Genomic DNA, 15880 nt, shown 5'->3' with positions numbered 1-15880 from the left:
CCGATTAGCCAAGGCATGAACATCAACTACAATAGGTCTCTCCCCAATTGGAATATATGCCAAATTCCCCATACTCACCGCCTTTCGGCTCAAAGCATCGGCTACCATATTGGCCTTCCCCGGATGGTACAATATAGTAATATCATAATCCTTTAGCAAATCCAACCACCTCCGCTGCCTCAAATTTAGATCCTTCTGTTTGAACAAGTGCTTAAGGCTATGATGATCAGTAAACACCTCACAAGACACACCATGAAATTAATGCCTCCAAATTATTTACGTAGGTAGCCAATTCCAAATCATGAATAGGATAGTTCTTCTTATAGGGCTTCAACTGACGAGAAGCATAAGCAATAACTCTACCATCCTGCACCAATACACACCCAATACCAACTCTCAAAGCATCACAATACACGGTATATGAACCTGAAGTTGATGGCAAAACTAACACTGGAGTTGTGGTCAAGGCTGTCTTGAGCTTCTGAAAGCTCCCCTCACACTCATCCGACCATACAAATGAAGCACCCTTTTGAGTCAACTTGGTCAAGGGCGATGCGATAGGTGAGAATCCCTAAGCAAACCGACGATAATAGTCTGCCAAACCAAGAAAGTTGTGAATCTCTATGGCTGAGGAAGGTCTGGGCCAACTCTAAATCACCTCTATCTTCTTCAGATCAACCTGAATACCCTCACTAGACACCACGTGCCCCAAGAAAGCCACTGAGATAAGCCAAAACTCATACTTGGAGAACTTTGCATAAAGTTTCTCCTCCCTCAATCTCTGCAACACAACTCTCAAATGCTCTGTGTGCTCCTCCTGACTATGCGAATATACCAGAATATCATCAATGAAGACTATGACAAACGAGTTGAGATAAGGCGGGAACACGTTATTCATCAAATGCATGAACGTTGCTAGGGCATTGGTCAGCTTAAAAGACATCACCAAGAACACATAATGACCATATCGGGTCTTGAAAGCCATCTTAAGAATATCCGAGTCCCTCATCTTCAACTGGTGATAACCTGAACGGAGATGAATCTTGGAGAACACTCTCGCTCCCTGAAGTTGGTCGAATAAATCATGAATGGGAGGCAAAGGATACTTGTTCTTAACTGTTACTTTGTTGAATTACCTATAATCGATGCAAATCCTCATAGTGTCATCCTTCTTCTTCACAAATAGAACCGGGGCACCCCAAGGCGACACACTAAGCCGAATGAACCCATTATTGAGGAGTTCCTAAAGATGCTCCGTTAACTCCTTCAACTCCGCTGGTGCCATACGATACGGCAGAATAAAAATGGGCTAAGTGTCCAGTACCAGGTCAATACCAAAATCAATATCCCTATCCAGTGGCATGCCTGGCAGGCCTGCAGGAAACACATCAGGAAAATCCCTCACAACTGGAATAGAATCAATACTGGGAGTCTCTACACCGACATACCTCACAAAGGCTAAATACGAAAGACAACCCTTCCCAACCATACGATGGGCTTTCAAGAATGAGATTACCCTACTGGGAACATAATTAGGCAAACCTCGCTACTTAATCTGTGGCACACCTGGTATAGCCAATGTCATTGTCTTAGTATGACACGGAGATAGCCAATCCATGCCCAAAATAACATTGAAATCCATCATACATAATAGTAAAAGATCAACTCGGGTCTGCAGACCCCTAATAGTCACTACATACGATCGGTACACACGGTCTACAACAACATTATCGCCCACCGGGGTAGATACATGAATAGGTGAAGCAAGAAACTCACAGGGCGTACCCAAATAACGAGCAAAAGTATGATGACACATAAGAAAAGGTGGAACCGGGATTAAATAATACAGAGGCATCTCTGTGGCAGACTGAAACAATACTTGTAATAATAGCATCGCAAGCAATAGCATCGGGTCTAGCTGGAAGTGCATAGAAATGGGCCTGACCGCCACCTGATTGACCTCCCCCTCTAGTGTGACCCCTAGGTGACTAACCTCCACCCCTAGCTGGTTGGGTGGGTGGTGATGAAGTAGCTGGCGCTGAAGCCGATAGCTGACTCCTCTGCTGAGATGAACCTGCAAGATGACGAGGACACTACCTCTATATATGACCCATCTCTCCACACTCATAACAACTCTCGGGTGCTAGAGACGGGGACTGAAGAGAAGCCCTAGAACCAGAATGACTAGCAGATGCTCCTGGCATAGAAGACCCCTGAACTGATAGAGCACGGGACGAACTCTGAGTTGGAAGGGCACTAAGTGATGACTGGCCCTGATAAGAACTGTGAGAACCATGACCCGATGGTGCCCCACGATAACCTGAGCGAGCTGGCTGATCATGCCTGAATGGATGGCCTCTGCCGTGCTGAAATTGACCTCTCGAAGGAGCACCACTATAACTACTAGATCCTTGAGGCCTCTTGGACTCCCTCTCCTCTCACTCCTGGCGACGAACAGACTCAATCTCATGAGCAATGTCTACAACCTCCTCAAACGTAGCACTAGTCACCCTCTCTCTAGTCATGAGAATACGAAGCTGATAAGTGAGGCCATCAACAAACATCTTAATCCTCTCTCTATCAGTCTGAACCAACCAAATAGCACGATGAGCTAACTCAGAGAACCTCATCTCATACTGTGTCACCGTCATCTCTCCCTGAACCAACCACTCAAACTGCCTGCACAGTTCCTCTCTGCGAGACTGTGGCACATACTTCTCCAGAAAGAGAGCAAAGAACTGCTACCAAGTAATGGGTGCTACACCAGCAGGCCTACGCCTCTTAAAAGCCTCCCACCAAGTGAAGGCAGCTCTAGAAAATTGATAAGTAGTGAAAGCGACCCCATTGGTCTCCAGAATATCCGCTGTACAAAGCATCCTCTAACACTTATCTAAGAAACCTTGGGCATCCTCGCCCTCTGCACCACTAAAGGTTGGAGGCTGAAGTCTTCCAAACCTCTCCAGCCTACGCTGCTCATCCTCTGGTATGGCAGGAACTACATAGTCCTGAGCAGCTACAACCAGCTGGGCTGGATGCGCCCCCGGTGTCTGAAGTCCCTCCACGACCTACTCAGGTGTGTGAGCGGCGGGAGTCTGAGTGCCTTCCCTGGCCTGAGAAATAGGTGCAGCTGTAATGACTAAAACCGCATGAGCTAGGCCAGTGCAAACTAATAGGATCTTAGCCAAGGCCTCCTAAAGACACGGAATCACAATAGGCATAGCTGGTGCCTGAGCTGGTGTTGCTGGAGCGTCTACAGCTGGGATCTGATCCTGAACTAGGGCGACTGGTGGATCTACAGGTGCTGCCCTAGCTGCTGTACGGGCCACACCCCTACCCCTACCGCGACCACGACCGCATCCTCAGCCTCTAGTTGCCACAGCTGGTGGTACTGGTGGTCGTGTATCCTGACCGGTAGCGCGTGTCCTCACCATCTGTGAGAGAATAGAATAACAGAAGTTTAGTACTCGGATAAACAAATTCGCATGACAAGAATTTCAAGAAAATGAAGTTTTTCCTAAAGGTTCTACAGCCTCTCTCGAGGATAAATACAAACATCTCAATACCGATTCACGAGACTCTACTAAACCTGCTCATGACTCATGAGACCTATGCAACCTAGGCAATGATACTAACTTGTCACGACCCTAAACCCGGACCTGATCGTGATGGTGCCTCTCGTGAAGACAAGGCCAGCCGACACGTTCCCACTTTATTTTAAGCAACTAAACTAGTAAGTATTTAGTCTTAAACATGATAAAATCCCAAAATAAGAAGTGAACAGTACAATTTGCGAAATTTAAAACCAACACAGCCCAACATCGGGGTGTCACCAATCATGAACATCTATCAATATTCTACAAGTCTAAAGAGTCTACATAGTCTAATAGAGAGCTAAAACATAGAAAATAAGATAAGGGGAGAAGCTCTGGGATGCAAATGCCGGCATCTACCTAGAGAATCTTTGAATTCGCCTGAGCTGGAAGGATCAACACTCGCTAGCGGGACCTGAAGCACCTGAATCTGCACAGGGGTGCAGACAGTAAAGTGAGTACTCCAACTCAGTGAGTAATAATAATAAATGCAGACTGAGTAATACGAAATCACGTAAAGCACATTACACGCTATAAAAAGCAGTAAAAGCTAGTAAAACAGTGAAAATATGCAAAGTCACTTTAGTTCAGTTTAAGCTTCTTAAAATGCCTTTTTAAACAGTTAAGCAAGTAAAAGACAGGCAACTAGAAAAGGTAAACACATAAAGAACTGCCCTTGGGCACAATACCAACAGAATCAGCCCCTCAAGCAATACATGGAACAATACCAGCCCCTCGGACTCTATCTCATATCACAATGGGTACCCGCATTCACTAGGGGTGTGCAGACTCCTGGAGGGGCCCTTAGAATATCATTTTAAGTGTTAAAGTTGAGTAGACGTGGCTGAGTTATGAAAACAGTAGAATATAGCATGACTGGGTACAAGTATAAAGTCAAAACAGCGAGGAAATATCCGTAAAAATCTCCTAAGGGTTCAAATAGTTGGTATGAGGCCCAAATATGGCATTCAGTCCAAAATATGATGATAGAAAATAGTTTTCAGTCAAATACGCGATAAAATAGTCATTCGGGATGGACTAAGTCACAATCCCCAATAGTGCACGATCCCACGCTCGTCATCTAGCATGTGTATCACCTCAATATAGCACAACGATGTGCAATCCGGGGTTTCATACCCTCAGAACAATATTTACAATTATTACTCACATCTACTCGGTCCAAATATGTAGCTCGCGATGCCTTTGCCCCTCAAATCGGCGTCTAGATGCTCCAAATCTAACCAAAGTCAGAGCAAAACCATCAAAATATGCTAATGGAACAAAGCCCACTTGAAAGAAATCAAATTACAACACAAATTCCGAAATTGGCAAAACCCGACCCCCGGGCCCATGTCTCGAATTCCGATAAAAATTACATCAATGAACTCCTTATCACTCCCCAAGTTCATTTATACCAAAAGCATCACAATCCAACCACAAACGACCTATCAAATCCCAAATTCTAGGTCTCCAATTTCAACCCCTAGTTCGTCAATATCAGGCTTAATTTCCATGATTAATTAGGTAGAATTTATATTAGAATCGAGTATAAAGTCTATAAATCTTACCTCCAAGTGTTTCCCCTTTAATCCCTCTTCAATCCTCTTCAAAAAGCTCAAATATCGCTCAAAAATGGTGGAAGTTAACCCCAAAATCGCGGACAAGATAACTATTTAAACATTCTGCCCAGACCTCAATTCCTTCTTCACGAACGCGGTTAATGCCTTGCGTTCGCGAAGCACAAATTAACTTTTACCAAAAATCCTCTTACGCGAACGCGACCTGACCCTCGCGAACGCGATGGTTCCTCAGCCTAACCCTTCGCGAACGCGCTCCCTCTCTCGCGAATGCGATGAACCAAACACCCTAAAACCCAGCTGGCCACTTCCTCTACGCGAACGCGGAGCCTCCCTCGTGAACACGATGTATAATCTCCCAGCCCTTCGCGAACGCGTAGCCTTCCTCGCGAACGCGAGGGCCTACTCGCGAACGCAAAGGTCAAATTTCTCTGCAACACTTCAGCAGTTTTCTGCAATTCTCAACAACATGAAATGGTCCAATTGACCACCCGAAACTCATCCGAGGCTCCCGGGACCTCAACTAAACATGCCAACATACCCCGTAACATCATTCAAACTTGTTTCAATCTTTAAAACGCTCAAAACAACATTGAAACTCCAAATTCGAATCGGATTCAAGCCTAAAAATTCCAAAATCTTCTAAATTACGCTTTTGATCAAAAAGTATACCAAACCACGTCCGAATGACCTGAAATTTTTCACACACATACCAAATGACCCAACGGAACTACTGCAACTCTCGAAATTCCATTCCGACCCCTATATCAAAATCTCACCTACCAACCGAAAAACGTCAAAAATCCAATTTTGCCAATTCAAGCCTAAATCTACTCCGGATCTCCAAACACATTCCGATCATGCTGCTAAGTCTCAAATCACCCCTCGAAGCTATGCGAACCATCGGAACTCACATTCGAGCCCTCTAACACATAAGTTAACATCCGGTTGACTTTTCCAACTTAAGCTTCCTCAAAAGAGACTAAGTGTCTCAAACCTTACCAAATCCTTTCTGAACCCGAGCCAACCAACCCGATCGCTCATAGAACCAATAAACAAAGCAGTAAGAAGCAGAAATGGGGGAAATAGAGCGGTAACTCATGAGACGACTGGTCGGGTCGTTACAAATGCAACAACGAAATAACATGGTTTAAAGGTTGAAAAAATAAGACCTAATTTAGTTTGAGATAAGAAATTATTTTTTATTTTGATAAGCAATAACATACAACATATAATATTACATAACTCGAATCTCAATAAATAAAGTCAAAAATAAAAATATTGAATAATAAAGTTTTCTGAGCAACATAGTAAAATATTAAACATATAATGAAATTTCTCATATAGAAAGTTTTTATTAAATAAAAGAATAGAAGAAAAAATATTTTGTTATAAGTTTAAATACAAAATAAAGAATTGTTAAACATTAGATAAAAAATAAATGAGGAAAACTAAAATATCATAGTATAAAAAAATATACAAAACGAGGGATAGAGAAAATGCTAGGATATTAATTTTAAAAATAAAATAAAGTAATGAAATACAAAATTATTATCGATATATTTAAATATGCGAAAAATTGTTAATAATATAATAAAAGTTTAAAAATTGAAAAATTAGCAGAAAGAATAATATATCGATGATATACAAAATGGAGTAATGGACAAGGATACTAATAGCCTATTTGGCCAAGCTTCTTTTGAGGCAAAAGCACTTTTTTTGGTCAAAAGTGTTTTTTTCTAAAATTAAGGTGTTTGGCCAAGCCTTTGAAAAGAAAAAAAAAAGTGCTTTTGAGGAGAAGTTTTGGAGAAACAAAAAAAACAGTTTATCTCCAAAAACACTTTTCTGAAAAAACACTTTTGAGAAAAAATACACTTAGAAACAGTTTTTTAAGCTTGGCAAACACTAATTGCTGCTCAGAAGTGTTTTTCAAATTAATTAGCCAAACACAAACTACTTCTCACCGAAAGTACTTTTGAGAAAAGCACTTTTAAGAAAAAATACTTCTCAAAATAAGCTAACTTTTTTGCAGCTTGGTCAGACAGGCTATAAGCCATTAATGAAAAATTTATACCAATGCAGTAATACCAAATAGACGAAAATGTAATAAATTAAAATAAGAAACACAAAAGTTAATTAATGACTATATAATTAGTTTTATTTAATTTCATTAGCATTAAGATACAAAATTGAGAATTTTGTTGGAACAATATGATATAATATGCTAAGCAAAGTCAGATCACCGTTGGAATAATTAATATTTTTGTAATGTTATCCGTGCATCGCGCAAGTTCTAATACTAGCTGGATTAAAATATCTATAGATAATTGGTTAGGACAGTAATTTTTGGTTTGTTTGAAGCATATTGAGACATGTGTCATTAAAGAATGTATTAAGTACTATTTTGATTCTCATTTGTCTTAATTAATTAGGATGATTATTACATTACTCCCTCCGGTTCACAATAAGTGTCCAATTTGCTTTTAAAATACTAAATCCTATACAAAAATACATAGTATGACTAGATTACCCCTAATTAAACATTTAATGTGAGGAGTAAGAAAACTTTTTAGGGATATGTACATAGGGATTATTTTGTAAAAACAAATTGAATTCTTTCTTGATTACATAACTTGACACTTATTTTGAATCAAAATATAAAAACAAATTGGACACTTATTGTGAGGAGTAATTATTATAATGCTTAAAGGTTGGAATACTTTGCCACGGAAGTGAAAATCAGCATCTGATTCAAAGATGAAGTAAAAGTAGATCTCCCATTGCCTTTTGAATTGACAACACAAGTAGAGGATTACTAATCCTTTGAAGCACTTTTGACATTCATAAACTTTAATTTTTAACTAGCTAGCTGCCGAAGTAAATTAATTATATGAAGTATGCATTTATTAATAGAGTAGTACTTCAACTCGTTTGTTTCTATACGAAATGGTTATTTTCGAGAAGTTCTCTTGACTATATTAATAATCTTTAACCATGAAATTCTCTTGATCACTATGTTAATATGTCAACACAAAATTTTATGCGTACGCCACTGCTTTCGGAGTCGAGCATTTTGTGTCCAGAAGTTTATTCATCTGATCTCTATCACTAGCTAGGGCTCACAGCTGGTGCATAGTATATATATAGCTGCTAGTACTAACTTATGGCTACTGAACAAATATGTCATGATCAAATTAAGTTCTATGTAACTCCCAACTGTCCGAGTAAATTCTTACATAATTAAAGTCATGCCCTATATATATTAGCCTCACATAAGTTTGGAGCTATATTTAGTTGGGAAGTTTGTCTTTATACTTCCCCATACTTTAATCTGATCTTGCTCTTATGTATCTCCCACGCCCAACTCCCCATAACCATCCCTCTCTCCACTCTTTCAACCAAACGCCATAAATGTTTTAAAATCACAAAATCTTTTGTTTACCTTCTCATTCTTTCTCACTCCTTTTATCTCTTCCGGTTATTCTTTTCTGATGATTATCCCAAATATTTCTCACATTAACAAACAAAAAAAAAACACTAGAAAGGTCTTTAAAGAAACAAGATTGTCCGAAATATTTAATTTGTCACATTCTTGGAATAGTAGTGGGTTAGAAAAGAAATGCACAAACAAAATGTAGGAAGATTATTTCATGTTTTAAAGCTAGGCATTGATGGTCAATACCAGCTAACTCCCAAGAGGATTAATATTGATCTCAAGGGTGATCATGGTTCTGAGTGTAGATGTAATCCAGGTGAGCTTCTGCCATTATCCTTCTCTTAGAGCATTCTTCATCTTCATCTTCACATCCCTCTATCCCCATCAGTTTCTACAAGTGTAACGAACCAAAAAAACAGAGTCAGTTAAAAAAGATTCTGTTCAGAAAATGAACTTGGCCAGAATTAACTGCATTCATGAGGTGAGAATCGTCAAATACTGTATGAGGAGACAACAACAGATCATTCCACAAACGAATGTACTTAGGACATTCTAATTGACGACTGTGCCATCCAGGGAGAGAGGTAGAAGCGCAGATATTGTGTTTAGGAGCATATAAAATATAAAGCCTAGTATTTGTGGTAATGAATTCATTATATTATATATGTACATATATAAAATATAAATCTTAGTAACTGTTCTAAAATTTAAAATCCATAAAATTGAAATTCTAACGCGCGACGCAAGCTCAAACCGGACATTCTAATGCCCTCGCACGCTTAGACCAGACATTTGGTGCGGGAACAATGCAACATGGGGTCCAAAACTGAGTAAGGCAAAAAATAGGGATGGATTTAGCTCTAGTGCTATGTTAAAAAAATGAGCCTTTAGCGCAACTAAATCAAAAGGCTAGAAGATTGCTTAAAATCATATAAGGAGAGGCATCTAACAACTCATTTCTTTCAACCGATATAGAACAATTTAACAAACTCTAAAGCTCTTTAACACAAGAAAAGACATAAGCATTCATCTAAAGACAGAGAATTAGGATATTACATTCAGGGAATCGAAGGTTTCCATCTGGTCATCAAGAGAATATGCAAGTTGGGTCACTTTTCCATACTTTACCTCCTCTTTCACTGCAAATTAACTAAATTAATCAAAACTAGCTGCTAAATTTACTCATCAATCAAACTAAGAATACGTTTGTACATACAGCAAAGCATTAATTCAGCTAATTAATACTAATTACCTTCACTGACTGATAAGAAACGGGAAGATGCTGGTGAAAGGGAAACAAGCAGGAGAAGAAATACAACAAAACATATACTTTGCTTCATGACTAGCTACTTCAGTTCTAGCTAGGATTTGTTAATTTCAGTTTCGATAAAGTAAATGAGAAAGATGATTGTGGTGAGAGTTGAGGGAAAAGTGTCTTGTATATATACACACATGCAAAATGAAAAAGGCGCACTATTCAGTGAGTTTCAGGAAAGCCATATAGAATTGCAGTCACAGAATATATACTTCATAATATTGCCCCCACCCACCGTCATCTTGTCCACTTGTATATTGTTTGTGTAAGGCTGTATTGTGGTCCGGGCCCGGGCCTAAATGGGCCAAATGAGTGGAACTGGCCCACTGCGGTCCTAAGTCCACATGGTCCCGGGCTAAATGGGTTGGGCCCGCGGGCCTAAACGGGCTTTTTCGTTTCGGACTATTTTTTTTTAAAAAAAAATTATCTACGCTTTTCTAGTATCACGTTCTTCCTTAGGCCTATATCTAGACCTCTTTTTCTTATACGGGCTATCTGGGTAAGGATACATATGATATCTGTTTTTCTTCTTCCTACTTTGAGTAGAAATTTCGGGTAAACCGAACTGGGTACAGAAGTCACTAATTGAGATTTCTCTTTAAGCTTATCAATCTTAAGCTGTCTAGAAAGCCTTAGCTCATTACACAATTTCAATCCTTCTTGTGTACAAACTCCTATAAGTTTACCATAGGTATAATTATTATACTGAATCTCACCGTAACTACCCCTTAACACATCCCTTACTCTTTCAGCAAATAAGGAAGAGAGGTCGTCTATAAACTTGGCTTTCCAATGCTCATATTTATTCTCGGATAGTTCTATAACTCTACTCATAAAAGTATCTTTATACCATCTAAATTCACTAAGGGTCTTACATCTAAGTCCATTAAGTAAAGTTCGGATGGTCTCATGATTTGAGGTAAATCTACCATTGAAATGCTCTAAGATTGTAAGGATAAGGGTATAAACTGCATCTTCTCTACCCTTAACTAGAGCCATACCTATATTATCAACACCTTCGTCGATTGCTGTAGCATTAATAACGAAAGCCTTTTCTTCTACAAATAAATGATTATCCCACCAGCCACGAAGTTGGCCAGAAAATCCTGCAATAATCATTTTGCAAATAGTTCTATCCGTATTTTTAACACTTTTACAGATAGTCGAGTACATAAGCATTATGTGTACGAGAATGGTTAATTGTCTATCAGTTAAACCATCAAGTGACATTCATTTTCTAATCATAGACTTCTACCTGCTATTCAACATATTTCCCTTGTTGAACCAGTCTACGGTCCAGCTCGCAATCGTGCAGCCTCTTTACACACCATTGCTAGTCAAATTAATACTAAGCCTGATCAAAAGGTTAAGGTGGTTGAAAGGGTTAAGATTAACCCTCAAACAAATATTGTTCAAGACAATGACAATATTCAGATAAGGATATTCCTTCTGTATCCGAGATGGATTTCGACCCCAATAGTATTTAATGATTCCACACCAAATTGATTTTAGCCCCGGTTCTCGGGCACGTAATTATATTCAAAAGGAATTTTTTAGTAATAAATGGAACCAGTTTAAAACGTGGTTTTTCGATACTTATAGTAAAGATGATTTGAATAATATATCTCAGGAATTTTATGAAACTTGTGCCCTGCATAATCAAATTATGTATAATTTGATTATTCTTCTCAGACGAATCAAGGTTATTATACCTCTTTATATAAAGGTATCAGAGCCTAGGAATTTTCATGGTAAATATGTAATAGATATGAAAGATTCAACATAGATATGAAGCTTTTGGAATGGATCTGGGAGAAACAAGTACTAAAGGTACTAGACTTGAAGAGGTAGATATACCTCAAAACCTTGATTTATTAAATAAATGGACAATTCCTAAAGTTTCTATAAAAACCATTTATGATTATGGTTGGTTTGATAAACTTTCTTCTAAACAATTGATAAAAACGACTGAGCAGTCTTTAGCATTAAATTCGTCTGAACAGACTATTCGTTTGTTAAACAAACATGATATAGATTTATATAAAGATCATTACCATTATCTGCATATTGGTATGGTTCAAATTGCATTTAAACCTTTAACCCTTAAAGGATTACCAGAGACCTTTTTAGCAGCTCTTAGAGATGCTTGAAATCTGAATTTCAGACAGTCTCTAATGGGTTCGATCGAATCTACAGTGGCCTATGGTCCAATATATTTTAATACTCAACCCAATCTGCAACTATCTCTTTCAGATGTTAATATTCTTGATGTCTTGACTTTAAATGTGAAAACGCATGGTTATAATTATGCGCCTGGTTCTGAACTTATATGTCTGTCTTATAGGATTAATTTTCCAACTACTTGGACTTTAAATTCGGTTATATCCCCAAGTCAGATTACTAACGACTTGTCGAATACTGAATTTTCGCATGTCACTCAAAATATGGATGGTAGGATTTGTATTTAATTTGATGATAAGTCAACTATTTATAATAGACATTCATTTTCTAATCATAGACTTCTACCTGCTATTCAACATATTTCCCCTGTTGAACCAGTCTAGGGTCCAGCTCGAAATTGTGCAGCTTCTTTACACACCATTGCTAGTCAAATTAATACTAAGCCTGATCAAAAGGTTAAGGTGGTTGAAAGGGTTAAGATTAACTCTCAAACAAATATTGTTCAAGACAATGACAATATTTCAGATAAGGATATTCCTTCTGTATCCGAGATGGTTTCGACCCCAATAGTATTTAATGATTCCACACCAAATTGATTTTAGCCCCGGTTCTCGGGCACGTAATTATATTCAAAAGGAATTTTTTAGTAATAAATGGAACCAGTTTAAAACGTGGTTTTTCGATACTTATAGTAAAGATGATTTGAATAATATATCTCAGGAATTTTATGAAACTTGTGCCCTGCATAATCAAATTATGTATAATTTGATTATTCTTCTTAGACGAATCAAGGTTATTATACCTCTTTATATAAAGGTATTGGAAAGATCTTATAAAGATGGGAGTGGCAATATTACTAAAGTAATTTATCCGCCTCAAGCTCCCTTTATTCTACCTAATAATACTGGTATTACTTTCACTGCCTTTCACAAATTTATTGATGATAATGTGGCAGCTATTAGTATCGCAGAAATTAATAAATTGATTTCTCAAAACAATTATTTGGGTTTGTATGTAAAAATTTTAGGAGAACATATTGGTTCTCTTGATAAAAAACTTGATGATTTGACTATTTTAATAAAAGAAATGAGTACTAAGAAAGGACCAACTGATATTGCCTCCACTTCAGGAAGTAAAACAGTTGATCAAGCTATTCTTACTCATATTCAAAGACCTCCTGAGATTCAGGATTTTAAATTTAAATCTCTTGATGACTTAGCTCAGCTTCTAGATAAAAAGCTTTCTGGTTTAAATATTAGACCTATTGATTTATCAAAAAAAATTGCTGATAAAATTGAGACCGTTTCTGATTATAAAACCGAGACATGGTCAGAGTTTAATAAACTCAAAGGTATAGTTAAACCAAATAATAGGTATGCTGACAGATCAAGAATGCAAACTTATTATTATCCCCGTCCTACTCCTCAAGATGTGTTGATTGAGGAACGAGATTGGAATCAGACTAATACGTCTTATAGCGGTTCCGAAATTTATGAATGGAATCTTGATGGTTTAACTGATAGACAATTAACCATTCTCGTACACAGAATGCTTATGTACTCGACTATCTGTAAAAGTGTTAAAAATACGGATAGAACTATTTGCAAAATGATTATTGCAGGATTTACTGGCCAACTTCGTGGCTGGTGGGATAATCATTTATCTGTAGAAGAAAAGGCTTTCATTATTAATGTTACAGCAATCGACGAAGGTGTTGATAATATAGGTATGGCTCTAGTTAAGGGTAGAAAAGATGCAATTTATACCCTTATCCTTACAATCTTAGAGCATTTCAATGGTAGATTTACCTCAAATCATGAGACCATCTGAACTTTACTTAATGGACTTAGATGTAAGACCCTTAGTGAATTTAGATGGTATAAAGATACTTTTATGAGTAGAGTTATGGAACTACCCGAGAATAAATATGAGCATTGGAAAGCCAAGTTTATAGACGACCTCCCTTCCTTATTTGCTGAAAGAGTAAGGGATGTGTTAAGGGGTAGTTACGGTGAGATTCAGTATAATAATTATACCTATGGTAAACTTATAGGAGTTTGTACACAAGAAGGATTGAAATTGTGTAATGAGCTAAGGCTTTCTAGACAACTTAAGATTGATAAGCTTAAAGAGAAATCCCAATTAGGTGACTTCTGTACCCAGTTCGGTTTACCCGGAACTTCTACTCAAAGTAGGAAGAAGAAAAACAGATATCATAGGTATCCTTACCCGGATAGCCCGTATAAGAAAAAGAGGTCTAGATATAGGCCTAAGGAAGAACGTGATACTAGAAAAGTGCATCGGAAATCTACTCGATTTACGAAGAATAGATCTAAAAGAGATCTCGATGATATTAAGTGTTATAAGTGTGGAAAGTTTGGTCATATTTCTCCAAATTGCAAGCTTCAAAAGCTGAGAACCTTAGAACTCGATGATGAGTTACGCGATAAAGTTTATGGCTTGTTATACACTTCAGGATCAGAATCTGACTATTGCTCTGAGACTGAATCTGAAGACGAAGTTGAGTTAATTGATTTTTATGATAATGATAAAAATATTGATACTTCTTGCACTGCTTGCAAAGGTGATATTTGTACTTGTGCTAGTGACGAATTTTATAAATTGCAATCACAATTTCATAATCTAAATATGAAAACTATTACATCTGATAATGTAATAGAACTTTTAAAAGAAGTTACTAATGAAAAACTTCGTGAAAAAATTATTAATTTAGCCGCAAGTTCTAGTTCTAGTAGTTCAAAATCTTTTGAAAAATACAAGAACGAATTTGAACATTTTGCACCTTATTCTTTATCTGAAATTAATAGACGACTTCAAAAGTCCAGTACGCCTAGCAGAGATACTTCTTTTGATGATTTAAAAGAAGAAATTGAGAATTTGAAAAGGGATATTAAGTCTCTTAAGCAAAATCAAATGATTTGCGATCACCGAATTACTCAAATTGAGAAAAATAATTCTCTACCTGAATTTTCGACTAAAGAAATTTCTGAATTTTCTAATGATAAAGGAAAAGAAATTTCTGATCTAACTGAAGAAAAATCTGATCTGTTTTTAGGTATGATGCAAATTATTACTGCACATAAATGGTATATTAAATGTACTATTTTGATCGATAATATTTTTTCTATAACTGATATAGCTATGATTGATAGTGGTGCAGATGTAAGCTGCATTCAGGAAGGATGGATTAATTCCAACTAAATATTTTCAAAAGACCACTCATTTGGTTAAATCCGCTTCTGGTCATGCTTTAGATATAGAGTACAAACTCCCAAATACCCATATTTGCCAAAATAAAGTCTGTATTCCTCATTTTTTCTTTTTGGTAAAGAACCAGTTATACCCTCCAATTATACTTGGAACCCCTTTTATTAATGCTATTTATCCGTTTGATAAAACCCTCAAAATCCCCTTGGTCATGTTCTGCCTTTTATGTTAATAATGCTGCAGAAAAGGAACGAGGTATCCCTCGATTAGTTATAAAGTATAAACCATTAAATAAACATCTAAAATGGATTAGATATCATATCCCCAATAAAAGGGACTTGCTATCTAGATTATATGACGCCAATATATTTTCAAAATTTGATTTAAAATCTGTTGGCAAATTCAAATTTTTAAAGAGAATACTTATAGAACTGCTTTCAATGTTCCATTTGGGCAATATGAATGGAATGTTATGCCATTTGGTTTAAAGAATGCCCCTTCTGAATTTCAGAAAATTATGAATAATATTTTTAACCCTTATCTAGATTTTATC

General features: G+C 37.3%; 1 protein-coding gene across 2 annotated transcripts; it reads right to left on the bottom strand.

Moving 5' to 3' along the window:
* Positions 1 to 3815: 3815 nt before the first annotated feature.
* On the bottom strand, positions 3816 to 10093 carry LOC107789071 (putative phytosulfokines 6). Of its 2 annotated transcripts, XM_075219465.1 has the most exons (4): positions 9856 to 10093; positions 9660 to 9742; positions 8850 to 8994; positions 3816 to 4020 (listed from the first exon to the last, which is right to left on the bottom strand). In XM_075219465.1, the coding sequence occupies exons 1-3, from the start codon at positions 9941 to 9943 to the stop codon at positions 8881 to 8883; spliced, it is 285 nt and encodes a 94-aa protein (XP_075075566.1). In that variant the 5' UTR covers positions 9944 to 10093; the 3' UTR covers positions 3816 to 4020; positions 8850 to 8880. The 2 variants fall into 2 exon arrangements, with proteins under 2 accessions (XP_075075566.1, XP_016466323.1); XM_016610837.2 differs by lacking the exon at positions 3816 to 4020 and having other exon boundaries at positions 8663 to 8994.
* Positions 10094 to 15880: the final 5787 nt, after the last annotated feature.

This window comes from Nicotiana tabacum, chromosome 8 (genome assembly GCF_000715075.1).
Source record: "Nicotiana tabacum cultivar K326 chromosome 8, ASM71507v2, whole genome shotgun sequence".
Lineage (NCBI taxonomy): Eukaryota > Viridiplantae > Streptophyta > Magnoliopsida > Solanales > Solanaceae > Nicotiana > Nicotiana tabacum.
Note: the sequence above shows the minus strand (reverse complement) of the source record. Positions and strands in the feature narration are given on the sequence as shown.